Source organism: Rhipicephalus microplus, unplaced genomic scaffold, assembly GCF_043290135.1.
Source record: "Rhipicephalus microplus isolate Deutch F79 unplaced genomic scaffold, USDA_Rmic scaffold_12, whole genome shotgun sequence".
Taxonomy (NCBI): Eukaryota; Metazoa; Arthropoda; class Arachnida; order Ixodida; family Ixodidae; genus Rhipicephalus; species Rhipicephalus microplus.
The window spans coordinates 43,691,012-43,706,459 of NW_027464585.1; the positions used below are offsets into that span (position 1 = coordinate 43,691,012).

At 47.5% G+C, this 15,448-nt stretch overlaps 1 protein-coding gene across 8 annotated transcripts in view; it reads left to right on the top strand.

The window, feature by feature from the left end:
• Positions 1-15,448, top strand: part of TTLL12 (Tubulin tyrosine ligase-like 12) — a 457,993-nt gene that overhangs the window by 407,473 nt on the left and 35,072 nt on the right. For all 8 annotated transcript variants that reach the window (XM_075882498.1, XM_075882503.1, XM_075882499.1 and 5 more), the window contains one exon: positions 3,047-3,115. In XM_075882498.1, the coding sequence (XP_075738613.1) occupies positions 3,047-3,115 (69 nt within the window). The remainder of the gene's footprint in view (positions 1-3,046; positions 3,116-15,448) is intronic.

The following is a 15,448-nucleotide window of genomic DNA, read 5'->3' on the forward strand; positions in this document are numbered from 1 at the left end:
CTTGGCCCACTGTAGCCGTCGAATAGTACAATCACATTGGTGGTATTGCCCATTCACTTGGCCACGAGCTCAGTTGGGTTCCTGGGGTTTACGACGTTTTCAGTTATATTTCGGGCAGTGTCTTCTTTTTAGTGGTATTCCCCGAATCACTCCGTTGGAAGTGTTTTCTAGGGCTGCTTCATAAGCGCTGGCTTCAAAAGCTTGCGTGCCTATTTTGATGCAGGCAATTCGCTGGTATCTGTTGGCATGTTCTTCGACAGTGCTGACCACAGCGAGGTTTTGTTTGGCAGTTGACGCAGACTATGTCTTCCTCTCGGACTTATCTTTGTATATTCGTCGCTTCGTAGACGCTGTTGGCAATGCGGGTGGCACCGTGGTCGCTGATGCAAAGTCCCCCACGAGGTCGAACAATTATCTTGTAGTCTTCTCTTGGAAGTGGCGGCATTCTGCTACCTCTAATGATTTGGCGAAGCTGTTGTTCTCTCAGTTTCTTGTCCTTCTGCCCTGGCGAATGCTGCTCGCTTGGTTGCTCTAACATTTTCTCTGTAATCTTTCGCTGTCCCACCAGTCGCCATTTGGTATTATCCTCAAATTCTTCTTTCGAAATGCTTTCTCCCTCCGCTGTCACTTCCATCTGGTCGAAAAACTCGAAATGCAAAGCGTGCAGGGCGCCGCGTTCTTTGTGGTTCCTTGCGACGCCTAGCTGCGTTGCAGCTTAAGTGGCAGTGTCCACGGTGAACGCTGTGGAGGTGGCTCTTCTGCCGGCGTAGCGAACATAAAAATGGGCGTAAAATGGTCAAATATAAGTCCTCCTACCTGATTTTTCATCAGGATGGTCGCAATGACTTGTGGCGTCGATTCGTAACGAGAAATTCGCTGGATATGGTGAGTTCTGCCGAGAAGCATCCAGGAAACGTGGAGCCAGCACGATGAGTGACTGCTCCTGCAGGGCGCCTACCTCCTCCTGCCTTGCTGTGGTTGTAACAAAACTTTTTGCTTTGTTTTCTGTAGCGTCAAGAATCTAGTAGGAGGCTGAATGCTGCATTTGATATGCATTTGCAATTGTTTGTCTCACTCGGAAGGCTGATCGCAAGAATTGTGTAGGAAACATTAATTTCAAGTACACTTGCCGTTGTTATGACACTAGAAAATAATTAAATTTGTGCCTTTTTGCTGAAGGTGTTATAATTCATGCTTTAATGTTGAAATAAATACTTCAAAATAGTGAAAGTCATTGCATCATGAGGATGGCTACTGTTTTTTCTATTAAGCTCTAAGTCAGAATCGCAGTTGCAGGACTTATGATAATAAGAATAATAATAATATCTAAATAATACAATATTCAAAGGTGAGAATTCCTAAATAACAAAGCTCAATGTTAGGAGATTCTCAGTGTTACAGGAAAGTGTGCGTGATGCAAAATGCCCACGTGCAGTAGGTGATCCAATATGCTTCCAATAATTTTCTTTCTTATTATTTCCATATATAAATACAAAAAGGGCGCTTGCTTCTTTCCTCCTACTTCATTCTTTGTGTATCTAGTTCTTACTATCGAAACTTTGAGCCCATCACATGTTGTATTCTCCTCGGTCAGTGTCTGTGAACATCATCTCTTTGAAAGAAGCAAAAAAGTAACTCCTTTTAAGAGCAAGGCTCTCAAAGTTCAAAGTAAAGTGGTGGGTGCATAGAGTTTCATACAGTAATACCTAGAGAAATATCTGGCGCTAGTGTTTATACGGTCTCCTTCAGCGGCACTTGTACCCCTGTGGGAATTTGAGGCTTCGTATCTGATTTATATGGATCACATTCTTGGGATTTGCAACGCTTGTATATGAAGTTTATTTATTTGAAACTTGCTTCATTCTTTTGTATGCAAACTCTATTGCAAAAATTTATTGTGACGATGCAGTAAAAATGAAACCACACAAATCGAACTACCAGGGTATGCATTACTCTGCCATTGCGTTCTAAATTTAGCATCAAGATATAATAGATTATTTTATACAACACTTGAAAACAAACATGCTTGTTCTGCCCTCAAACGTACACATTGTATATTTGTGGAAATAACAGTGCATTATTAAGGGAGAAACACAACAGATGGTCTGCTGCGATGCCAGCTGTGTCTGTCCAAGTGGCCTGTCCTCAACACACCTCTTTTTTTTGGGGGGGGGGGGGGAGTTGAGTCAAAAAGAGCGTGACAGTACACTTACTTAGCTTTGTCATCATTTTGCGGTCGATTTAAATGAGTTTTGGCAAGGCGCGCTAACAAAAAAAAGAGAATTCTATGTAATATCCTACACTGGCATGCGACGCTACATCTATGTGCAACAGTGAGTGAACGATGTTTCACTTAAACTGTCAACTATGACTTATACAGCTACAGTGTTGCAGTAAATTGAGAGGCCTAGCGGTCTTCAGCTTCTTTGAACAACAAAGGCAGTGCTTCGGTGCTTTGCAATGCATCCCACTTCCCACTCTGCGTAAAGAACGAAAATGAAAGTGTAGAAAAAGATCGATAGACAGTTCGCTAATCAACGCTATCCAACCCAGAGCCTGTGCTTCCCATAATTCCCATGAGTGTACACGATCGATCGCAGTGCCATATTTCTCTCTAGGTATCATTGTATGAAACTGTATGATTAGGTGTTGGCAAAAAAACTCTCCGTGTGGCTGCTCGTCACACGCTGTTGCTTATTTGCTGCGCTCACCGACGGAGACAGTCCATGCAGACGCCATGGCGAGCTTGCCCTCCGCGCGGGCCTAGTGCAAGGCTTGCGTTTTGACCAGCAGTGCCATAGCCAGCTTTGCTCATTAGTCCTGGGGCTGGAGTCTGGACATTCTTGCATGGTCTCTGACAGGCTGTGGTTTGACTTTACTCGGTCTATGCCAAGGAAAAAACTAGCATCAGCCAAGAAGATCATGTTAAAGACCCTAAGATCAACCAGCCTTGCTGTTCGCACAGCTAGTGTAAACTTTTTTGCTCTTTTTTTTTAATTATGCTTTGTAAGTGTGCTTGCAAGAAGTCTGTTTTGCTTCTCTGCAGACCACGTGTGCACAGTTCTTGGAATGCTTTGATGAGCACTACAGCTCACAGCCCTGGCACAAGGTTGAGGTGAGTAGCACTATACTTACTACTAAATATTGCCAGGTCTCGCAAAATCCATGGTTTTGTGCAATTGTACGACCAAAGCAAAAGCCTCTAGAAAGCGCATTTGTGTTTGGAAAAAATCTACGTTTCAGTCTAGCCACATGGTGCTGGAGCTGCATCAAAACTCAATCTAATGCTATTTTGTGACACTGATTTACATCATGATCAATGGAAAGCCTAAAAAGCGTAGTCAATAAAGCACAAAAGTGAAATTGAAGTTCCTAGTGAAGTGATTACTACTTATGCATATGCAGTGCTGCTGTCGCTTCTGTCTATGCACTAGAAAATTGCCTACCTAGAACAGCAATGGCATGGCGCTAAGGTCTGATTTTCCCTTAAGGGGAGACGTGGGTCTTGAGAAAATGTTTTTTATTATTCGTATGAATTGAATGAAACTTAATATGCTTATTCGGTTTTTTCGGCATATTCCAAATCTCTAAGTAGATTTTCGATAGCTGGCTGCATCAGAACAGAAGATACTAAACTTTTATAATACACAATTAACATATTTGTTATGGTGCTTTTTGGCAATTTCACCATGTCAAACACAAAAACAGAGTATATATCTAGATTGCCAGAGAGCTGGTCTAGCCGGGATGCTAATTTTATTGTTTGCAACAAACTTTAAATGTAAAATAAATGAATACAAACATGAACAAAAAATTTCTGCCTTATATTATTTACAATCATCATGAATTACTATTGTGTGAACAACATATAGAGAAAAAATAAATAGTATCACCTGCTGGATCTATTCAATACGAATGCATTGGTATCAAACTTGTTATTGTGAGTCCATAAAAACATGTCAAAATGCCCCATAAGGCTTCATGTTACCTCTAAAGTCATGGAACTGAGACAAATGCATTTGAAATTTTAGTTTTCCACAAATTGATGTGGAATTGCAACACAACTGTATAAATTGCATCATTATGTAGCTTTGCCTTTTAGGAACAAGATAATGGCATATATGTTACAACAATGTCACAGAAACCATGAAAAATTTGCTGTATTAGCATGCATAGTCCTTGTAATAGTGGAAGAAAGCTGCTACCAAACACTTCACCGTTGTATTTCGGCTTGTATGTGTACACTGTGCCCAAAAATGACACGCTTATATGGTCTGTGCTGTCGCTATTTGCACCTAAGTCAGGGTCACAAAAATAAAAAGGGACAAAATAATAATATTTAATTCTTACAATGAAAAGGGCTTGAATCTACACTTTACAGCTGGCCAGGATTGCAGGTAGTGTTCACTGTTGGCTTGTGCCTATTCACAAGCTTGTTTTTCGTGGCATTGCTCGCTGCATAGTCTTGATTGCATATCTAAATGACGTTATGGATGAATCTCCAGTCACCCTCGATGAAGCAAATCTCTCATCGCCCATGTTGCGCGCTGAGCATGCCATCACGAGTTTCACACTAAAGTCCTCTTTTCATTGCTCCTTATACACTGTTGCCGCAGTTGGCGCAAATCATAAGTCTGAAAAGGTAATTAAACAAGCTCAAATGTACGATCGAGAATTCCATTCCACTGTCACTGAAGTTCCCCTGTTCCGTGTCGATGCCGAGAAGTTCAAATTTTCGTTGGGTTTCCGTCTTGATGCCAAGTGCGCTTACGTCGGCCTCATTTGCTGCACGCTGGCTTTTTCTTGAGGCGATAATAAAACGTTATTGACGCGTTTTCTGATATACCTTGAGGCCTAGGCCGACAAAATATACACACTGTACGTGCCAAGTTGCGTTTTTGTACACAAACCGCCAACCGACAATCCCGGATGCGTTTTGCAGCAGCACTCGAGGCATGGCTGAACGAGACGCACGCGCTCGATGTAGTGGGCTGCGGCACTGTATTTGATGCGTTAACAGGCAATTCCGCAATTATGATGAGTTTTGTGCTGATATTCGAGGCGTCCACTCTCGATGCAGCTGCATGTTCAATCGGTCCAGCGGCTATTGCGGGACATGTCTCGCCGAATTTTGTCGGGCATTCCATGGTCGCCGTCGTTTCTTGTGAATATTCGACGTGTAGTTTTCTTCATACGAATGTCTTCGGACATTTGAGCAGCTCAATAATGACAGTAGTTCAAATGTGGTAGTGAAGTTGTTAACATGAAGAATGTCGCGGAGCAGTCGAAATCCCGAGCCAAGCGAGTGCGCGATCACAACGCGAGATTGGGGGGGAAAAAAGCTATAGAAACGCGGCAGACAAATAGGAGGCCAGCGCGCAGGGCGAGCGCGGGCTTTGACCAATCACGTGCGCGCAAGCGACCTTTGGAAAAGGAGTGGAAGCGTCACTCTCGCTGCACCGGCGCCATTTTGAAGATAGGGAAAAGACACACACAAAAAAAGCAACTTCAACATGACACCAAGATGGCGGTGCCCGGTCGCCGCGTTCTGAAGTTACGAGCGCGCGAACTTCGAACATAATTAGCCAATTATCGGTCATTTTGCCTGCACTTAGACATGTAAAATGCTGTTTTTTAAGTATTTCTAGATTGAATACAGCTTTCAGACTTCGCCGGGAGATTATTAAATGTTCGAACTTCACGATACTGCACTTTTTTTCAAAAATTTACTTTTTTTGCAATTTTTCGCCATTTCAAGACCCGTGTTTTTGCTTAACTGAGTTGCGTGAAAAAAATTGAAGACACCTGGACACAGGTGTCTTCCTTTTGTACTTCAATTTTTTTCGTGCAACTCAGTTAAGATGAATGACCGACCCGCCCAGCAGTCCGTGCTTCTCCGATTTTCTCTGCAGTTTCTCTGACTTTGCCAGCTTCTGCTGCAGGCAGCACTAATGCTCCATGCGTTCATTGGGAATTTCCGTATGCTCTTTGTTGGCTTTGGCGCTCCGGTGCATCTTGCAGTGCACCATGGGCACAGTTATGGTTAATGAGGCAGAGAATATCTTCAAAGTTTTTTGGAGTGATGAAAAATCTGTAAAGAGGGGCTGTGTCGAGCCAGCGTTTCCACTTGCGAACTTGTCTTCCTCAAGGCTAGAACAGAATTGATTTCTTCAGCTTGTGTCTACGCTTCGTGCCCTCTCCTCATCCCAACAGAGGGGGGGGAGGGGGGGGGCTCTAATAAATTGTATAAATGAAAAAAGAATGGGTATTCCGTGAATTAAAAGAAAAAGAACAGAAAAAAGAACTAAACATTCGAGAGGTGAGGATTTACAAGTGTCGCTGAGTCGAAGTTGTCGAACCAATTGGCAGAAGTTAAGAATGGCAGGTTTGAAATTATTCTACGGAGGGCTTAACTTTCAGTGGTTTTCTTTCTGTATGGACCATACCGAATTGATTCAAGGTTACCTTTAGAAACATTTATACCTAATGGTTGGAGTGTATTAAACTTGGAAATAAGGTACGACTCTGGTATATTTTCTGTCTCTCTTGTGGATCGATAGTTTGATTGAAGTTTGTAGAGTTTGAGTTTGTCAAAGTTGTGTCCTGCTACATTGAAATCCTTTGGCACTGGGTTCGGTCATTTTTTTGCCGTGTCCGTGCAATGACCGTTTAATCTAAGAGTAACTGGCTGTCCTGTTTTGCAATGTACTGTTTATGACAATATGAGCATTCAATTACGTAGATAACGTTTCCACTAATGCAGGTAAAACTATATTTTATATGATGGACATAATCACTTCCGGTACTTTTAACTATTATGTCATCTTGAAGGTGTTTGCAAGTCTTGCATCTTGGATGGGAGCAAGGTGTTACTTGGGCAATAGAATGCTGGCGTACTTGTGCATGCAATAACGTCCTAGAAATTCCTATTGTGGCAATACACGACCTTTGGTACTTCGGAAAACGCTGTTCCTGGGCGCCTTAGAAAAGCATCAGCGAATAATCTGATGTTAGATGAAGTGTTAGTAGATAGGTTGTTGATATACAGTAGACTCTCCTTAAATGGAACCGGAAGGGACCGGGAAAATGTGTTCCATTTAACAGGAGTTCCATTCACTGAGAGGTGAAGGGGGTTGCAGCATTCAAGTATGAAACCAATTATATCAGAGGAAGTTGTTCCATTTGAGCAGCAGTTCCATATAACAGATTTCCATTTACTGAGAGTCTACTGTAGATTAGAAAGAGTAGAGGACCTAGTACCGAGCCTTGAGGATCCCCTGACCTAACGAGAGATGACTGGGAGGAGTGAGTGTTTACAAAGACAAATTGTTTTCTTGAATGTAAATATTCGACAGAAGTCTATCTGGTTGGGTATGAAAGTGGAAGATGATTTAGACACGAACCAAAAGTTTTGAAGAAACCCGACGTTTCGAAACCGACTTGGTTTATTCGTCAGGGGTGACTGCGGGTACTACATAGCAGCGGCATGTTCAAAGCGCTCCCCGCGAGTGCTTTTCTGGCGTGTTGCTGTAGTAATAACTTGTGATAAGCCAAGAGTTAGACAAGAATTCACTAAGTCACTTTCAATGCTTTGTTTAGCTGTTGTTAATGAGAGATCAGATCAACTTAAACTAGGGAAACTAAGATCACCTAGCAAGATTAATTGTGCACTGCCGTATCTTTCAGTAAGTAAGCAAGGTGCTTCATGGAATTCACCAGTAAACAATACATCAGCGTTGGGAAAACGGTGGCAAGTTCCTGTGATAATGGGTGGGTAAGATAGGTTACAATAGATGAATAACAGCTCTAGGTGAGAAGGAATTTCAACCACGCGGCACTGATGATGACAGCGGGTGGCAATTCGTATTTTTTTTAATACTTTTTATATACAGTCAAATCTCGATAATTCGAACTCAAAGGGGTTTGAGTTCAAATATGTCGAATTTGACTGTATCTATAAATTGATGAAAATCCAGATGAGTTCGCTCCGGGATTTTTGTGAAGCCACCGCATGTATTTATAAACGAATTTAGGAGGCGTTCATCTAAACGTACAGTAGAATCTCAGTGATGCGAAACCGCGGCAGATACGAATTCGTGAAATTCCCCAGCCTGATTCCACTATGTTCATCGGGCCTAAATTCGAATGTTCTGAACACATTTTCTAATCTTGGCAAGTGATACGAACTTTAATACTGAAACTGTCGAGCTAAAGGCGAGAGCAGCGTACTCGAAGCTTCAGAAGTACAGGGTGACCGCCGCACTCACTGTCTTCTACAGTGCGTGTGATTATCGTGGCCACTACCGCTATGGACAAAACCGCGGTCGCTCTTCATACGATAATGTATGAAACCTTACCCTCGCGTGTTTGGCCTCTCCAGACCACTATAAGACCACAAAGCTGATGTTGTGGCTTGCGATGACGTTACTGACGGAACGCTAAAATTGTGTGCTTAACCAGTCAAAGCAACGCTGCTTTCCGCAAACTCCGCCTAAATTCGAATGTTCCGAACACATTTCCTAATCATGGTAAGTGATACGAACTTTAATACGGAAACTGTCGAGCCAAAGGCGAGAGCAGCGTACTCGAAGCTTCAGAAGTACAGGGCGACCGGCGCATGCACTGTCTTCTACAGTGCGTGTGATTATCGTGGCCACTACCGCTATGGACAAAACCACGGTCGCTCTTGATTCGATAATGTACGAAACCTTACCATCGCGTGTTCGCCCTCTCCAGGCCACTATAAGACCACAAAGCTGATGTTGTGGCTTGCGATGACGTTACTGACGGAACGCTGAAATTGTGTGCTTAACCAGTCAAAGCAAAGCTGCTTTCCGGAAACTCTGGGGACAAAACTGCGGCAGATGCAATCGTAGATGGCAAAGCGTGATTGTAAAAAAAACTAAGGTTTGCTGCAACCGCCATGCATAAAACCACGGTCGCGGCGATGCGATAGCGATCTACAAGCTCCGAGGGCACGCAGCGATAGATTAAAAGCACTAAATACGTAAAAAAAAAGTTGCACTTTCGCCATAAAGGCGAAGCAATGAATGCGACAGCAACAACTTGGAATGTCACGCTGAGAACAGCTAGCAGATTGAAACTTGCAGCGTTCTACTCATGCACAAATGATGCCCAAAAGAGATACATACAGGACGTACGAGAGCGAACTAACAAGGTTTACCCCTTGACACGCAACGCGCTGTTTAAACAAAAACGATGCACGAGATGTAATCACAGGTACAGATGAGTACAAACTAACAACTGTCCCTGTTATACCTCGCAAAGCTGCTTGTTTTTGCAAACGGGGCCTGTGCAGAAACCGAAGTGACATTTGTGGATTCTCCCCATCAAAAAGTAAGCGCGCTCGCACAAGCATCTAACCATCCCTCTTCTCCACCCCCACCCCCCCCCATTCGCGGGGCATAGTACGCGTGAGAAATAAGCGCACGTCGGCGCATGGCGAGGAGCGGGGCACCGAGCCCGTGTGGCTTTCTTTTTCTTGAGTGTTCATATTGCCACGTTCCATTTCCCAAATTTTTGTTATCGTTCCGAAACATCACACGATTCTCGGCGCAAACCGCGCCTGCAGGTTTCGAGAAGGTTCCGGACTGTAGTAGATCATTTCGATAAGATCACGCCCACTGTGCGAACGGTACAGATTGTTCTAGAGCCTACGCCACCGCCAGCGATAACGCTAGAACATTCGACGGCAAGGGTATAAATGCCGACGCGCTTCGCCGTTTGTCAGTTGTTGATCGAAGGCCGACGCTGCGTTCGCCGCTATCAGTCCGAGACTGCTATCTGTGCAAGACTGCTGCTGTAATTAGACTTTCCCTTTACCGGGCACAGGTTCGCCCAAATAAACAGTTAAATCCCAACACGAAGTTTCCTGTCTTCGGCCACGTCACGACCCCGTGACATCTGGTGGAGGTGCTGCTTCGTTCATGTACCGGACGCCCCCGTCAAGCCGTGAACCCAGCCCCCGTCGCGGAGAAAACACCGACGCCAACCAAGAGCACCGAACAAGCCGCCGACAACAAGGTCTCCCACCGGAGTACGGCCTTCTACAAGACAAGGCGCGGAAGACCAAGACCATGACCTCGACTGCAGCGACAATGACAACCGGAGCGTCCCAGCCCGCGATCGTCATTCATCAACCCAGGGAACCACCAACATTCCATAGCTCATCGTTTGAAGACCCGGAAACCTGGCTAGAAACGTACGACCGTGTGGCCGCCCTCAACCACTGGGACAACGAAGAAAAGCTCCGTCGTGTGTACTTCTACCTGGAAGACACCGCAAGGACCTGGCTAGAGAATCGGGAGTCCACGCTCCGAACGTGGGATGTCTTCTGCGGCGCATTTCTGCAAACGTTCGCGAGCGTCGCTCGCAAAGAGAGGGCCGCTGCTCTACTCGAGACCTGGGTTTAGCTACCAAATGAAAAGGTTGGAATTTTCACAGAGGAGATGACCCGCCTATTCCGTCACGCTGACCCAGACATGCCTGAGGAAAAGAAAGTTCGTTTCCTCATGCGAGGGGTCAAACAGGAGCTCTTCACGGGACTAATGAGGAATCCACCGAACACCGTCCAAGAATTTGTATCCGAGGCGACCACCATCGAAAAAACGCTGGACATGCGCACCAGACAGTATAATCGTCGCCTGACTCCAGAATGCGCTGCTGCTCAAGCCAGTGACTCCGACGACCTGCGTGAAACGATCCGAGCGATCGTGCGGGAAGAGCTGCGCAAACTGTTGCCTTCGGCGCAGCCTCAAGTGGATTCGATCGCCGACATTGTGCGAGAAGAAGTCCGGCAATCGCTTCGAATTCCCCAAACATCGCCGCCCGAGCCAGAAACTATGAGCTACGCCGCTGCAGTGCGGCACAACGCTCCTCCCCGTCCACGCCAAAATGCCGCCTCGTCGCACTTCCGTCGCCAGACGCCACCGCCGCCACCACCCCCACCGACGTCCTACCGTTCCCCAGCGGGCCAGCGCAGTGCACCGAGGAAAACGGACGTTTGGCGTGCACCTGACAACCGACCGCTCTGCTACCACTGCGGCGAGGCCGGGCACACATACCGCCGTTGCCAGTACCGACAGATGGGACTGCGTGGCTTCGCCGTCAATGCACCGCGTCCGCAGCCAGGAGATCGGCCACCTGACATCGCCGACTACCTGGCAGGAACTCAATGGACACCACGAAGTCCTTCCCGTTCGCCGTCGCCCAGCCGCCGCATGTCACCGCACCTCCGGCAGTACTCTGGCCCAACGCGGGGCCGGTCTCCTAGCCCGTATCCGGGAAACTAAGGGCAGCAACCAATGGAGGTGCGGTTGCTGTGCGACAAACTACCGAAGATCCTCCGACGACGACGCCGACGCGACGGAGCTTTTTGAACACAACACCAACCAGGCAAAGCCCTGAAGGCAAAAGCTCACTTACCGAAGGTGGCCGGACGACGCAACATGGAAGCAGCGGAACAAGCCGACGCAGCCGTGACCCGACGCCACGCCCTAACTGTAATGCGAGACGGCGAACTAGCGACCTCGACGTTCTTATCGACGGCCACAGTGTGACTGCTCTCGTCGATACTGGAGCCGACTATTCTGTCATCAGTGGGTCGTTCGCTGCAAAGTTAAAGAAAGTTAGGACAGCTTGGAAAGGCCCTGAAATCCGCACAGCCGGAGGTCTTCTCGTAACGCCTGCAGGAATCTGCACAGCGAGAGTCGCCATTAACGGCGGCATTTATCCTACAGACTTCGTAGTCCTACAGCGTTGCTCGAGAGATGTCATCCTTGGCATGGACTTCTTATGCCTCCATGGTGCTGTCATCAACCTAAAAACAAGGTCGATAACGTTATCCACAGAAGAAGCACTACCGCCGCGCACGCCGTCAGGACACCATGCCTTGAATGTGCTGGAAGAACAAGTCACCATTCCGCCTCGCTCAAGCGTCATTATTTCAGTCGGCGCTCCTAAATCACCTGACTTGGAAGGCGTCGTTGAAGGCAGTCAGCATCTGTTGGTCACCCGAAGTATTTGCGTCGCAAGAGGAATTGCAGAGCTGCGGGGAGGCAAAGCAACGGTTATGCTCACGAATTTCAGCAATGAGTACAAACATGTGAACAAAGGAACAACGGTCGCATACATCGAAGATATTGTCGAAGCCACCAGTGCTTTCGCCCTCGCCGATTCTGCGGAACCTGCTCAGAGGAACCAAGCCCCTCCCATAGCTTTCGACGTCAGTCCCAGACTTTCGAACGATAAGCAAGAACAGCTCAAGGCCCTGCTCCTGCAATACGAAGATTACTTTTCGTCGTCATCGAAAATTCGGCAGACCCCAATCACAAAACATCGCATCATAACCGAAGAAAATGCCAGACCACTCCGTCAGAGTCCGTACAGGGTTTCGACGCGAGAACGTGAGCCCATGAAGAGACAAGTTGATGAAATGCTGCGAGATGACATTATCCAGCCGTCCAAGAGCCCATGGGCATCCCCCGTGGTGCTAGTGAAGAAAAAGGATGGGACGCTACGTTTCTGCGTCGATTATCGCCGCCTGAACAAAATCACAAGAAAGGACGTGTATCCTCTCCCACGAATAGACGACGCACTTGATCGGCTCCATAACGCCAAGTACTTCTCGTCAATGGACCTCAAGACTGGCTATTGGCAAATCGAAGTCGACGAAAGAGACCGAGAGAAGACGGCGTTTATAACACCGGATGGCCTCTTCGAGTTTAAGGTGATGCCCTTCGGCGTTTGCTCAGCACCTGCAACTTTTCAACGCGTTATGGATACAGTACTGGCAGGATTGAAGTGGCAGACTTGCCTTGTGTACTTGGACGACGTCGTCGTGTTTTCCTTGAGTTTCAACGAGCATCTTCGGCGCCTTGAAGCTGTACTTCAAGCCATCAAGACGTCCGTACTCACACTGAAGCCACAAAAGTGCAGATTTGCGTATGAGGAGATCTTGTTTCTGGGGCACGTTATCAGCAAGTCTGGAATTCGTCCCGATCCACGGAAAACAGCCGCCATCGCCGACTTCCCGCCGCCTGCTGACAAGAAGGCCATGCGCCGATTTCTGGGCCTGTGCGCCTATTATAGGCGGTTCGTGAAAAACTTCGCCCGCATAGCCGATCCTCTCACTAACCTTACCAAGGCCGACGTGGAATTCAAGTGGGAAACGCCACAGGACCACGCTTTCCAGGAGCTTAAACATCGCCTCCAGACGCCTCCATTACTTGCCCATTTCGACGAACTCGCCGAGACAGAAATACATACTGACACAAGCAGCGTAGGTCTTGGCGCCGTTCTTGTGCAGAGGGCTGACGGACTTAAAAGGGTTATTAGTTACGCCAGCCGATCGCTATCCAAAGCAGAAGCAATTTATTCCACAACAGAAAAGGAGTGCCTCGCCATCATCTGGGCTACGTCGAAATTTCGCCCCTACCTCTACGGCAGGCCCTTCAAAGTTGTGAGCGACCACCACGCCTTGTGTTGGCTAGCCACCTTGAAGGACCCTTCAGGTCGCCTCGCACGATGGAGCCTGAGAGTTCAAGAATATGACATTACTGTCATTTACAAGTCCGGCAAAAAACACTCCGACGCTGACTGTCTCTCTCGTGCGCCTGTCGACCAACCACTACCCGACAACCCGGATGACGACTACTTCTTGGGAACGATAACTACCAACGACTTCGCTGAACGACAGCGCGCCGACCCCGAACTTAAAGCCCTAATAGAATACCTCGAAGGCAGGACCGCCGAAGTCCCGAAGGTATTCAAGCGCGCACTTGCGTCGTTCTTTCTACGAAACGGTCTTCTACAAAAGAAAAACTTTTCACCTCTTCGAGCTAAGTACCTCCTTGTGGTGCCTTCAGCTCTGTGACCAGAACTCCTGCAGGCCCTGCACGACGATCCGACGGCAGGGCACCTCGGTGTTTCTCGCACGCTCGCGAGGATACAAGAAAGGTACTACTGGCCACTTCTTACCATCGACATCAATCAATATGTGAGGACATGCCGGGACTGTCAGCGACGCAAGACACCGCCGACAAGGCCTGCGGGACTTCTGCAGCCAATCGATCCACCTTGCCGACCTTTCCAGCATATTGGTATGGACCTATTGGGGCCGTTCCCGACGTCGGCTTTCGGAAACAAGTGGATCGTGGTAGCTACCGACTACCTCACCCGCTACGCCGAGACAAAAGCCCTGCCAAAAGGCAGTGCATTCGAGGTAGCTAAGTTCTTGGTCGAAAATATCGTCCTACGTCACGGGGCCCCAGAGGTCCTTATCACCGACAGAGGAACGGCATTCACTGCCTACTTAACTCAAGCGATCTTGGCATACAGCCAAACAAACCACCGCCGGACGACAGCGTACCACCCACAGACCAACGGCCTCACCGAGCGACTTAACAAGATGATCGCCGACATGCTGTCAATGTACGATGTCGAACACAAGACATGGGACGCCATTCTTCCGTATGTGACCTTCGCATACAACACGGCGGTGCAGGAGACGACGCAGATATCTCCATACAAATTGGTCTACGGAAGGAGCCCGGCAACGACGCTCGATGCCATGTTACCCAACGTCGCCGACAAAGAAAACCTCGATGTGGGCGAGTACCGTCGACGCGCCGAAGAAGCCCGACAACTTGCGCGTCTCCGTATCAAGAATCAACAGACGACCGACAGCCATCGTTACAACCTTCGACGACGCTTCGCGGAATACCAGCCCGGTGAACGTGTTTGGGTGTGGACGCTGATACGCCGACGTGGACTAAGTGAAAAGCTTCTGCGACGGTACTTCGGACCATACAAGGTGGTTCGACGTCTCGGCCCACTTAATTACGAGGTTGTCCCCGACGGCATCACGAACTCTCAACGACGCCGATCGCGACCTGAAGTTGTCCATGTCGCGCGCCTCAAGCCGTTTCATGCACGTTAACAAACTGAAACAGTGTTTTTTGTATTATTGTTGTATTGTAATTTATTCATTGTACTTTCTTGCATTATTATTGTACCTTCATCTTTAGTTAAAGCATCGGGACGATGCCTTTTTTTCAGAGGAGGGCAACGCCACGTTCCATTTCCCAAGTTTTTGTTATCGTTCCGAAACACAACACGATTCTCGGCGCAAACCGCGCCTGCAGGTTTCGAGAAGGTTCCGGACTGTAGTAGATCATTTCGATAAGATCACGCCCACTGTGCGAACGGTACAGATTGTTCTGGAACATACGCCACCGCCAGCGATAACGCTAGAACATTCGACGGCAAGGGTATAAATGCCGACGCGCTTCGCCGTTTGTCAGTTGTTGATCGAAGGCCGACGCTGCGTTCGCCGCTATCAGTCCGAGACTGCTATCTGTGCAAGACTGCTGCTGTAATTAGACTTTCCCTTTACCGGGCACAGGTTCGCCCAAATAAACAGTTAAAT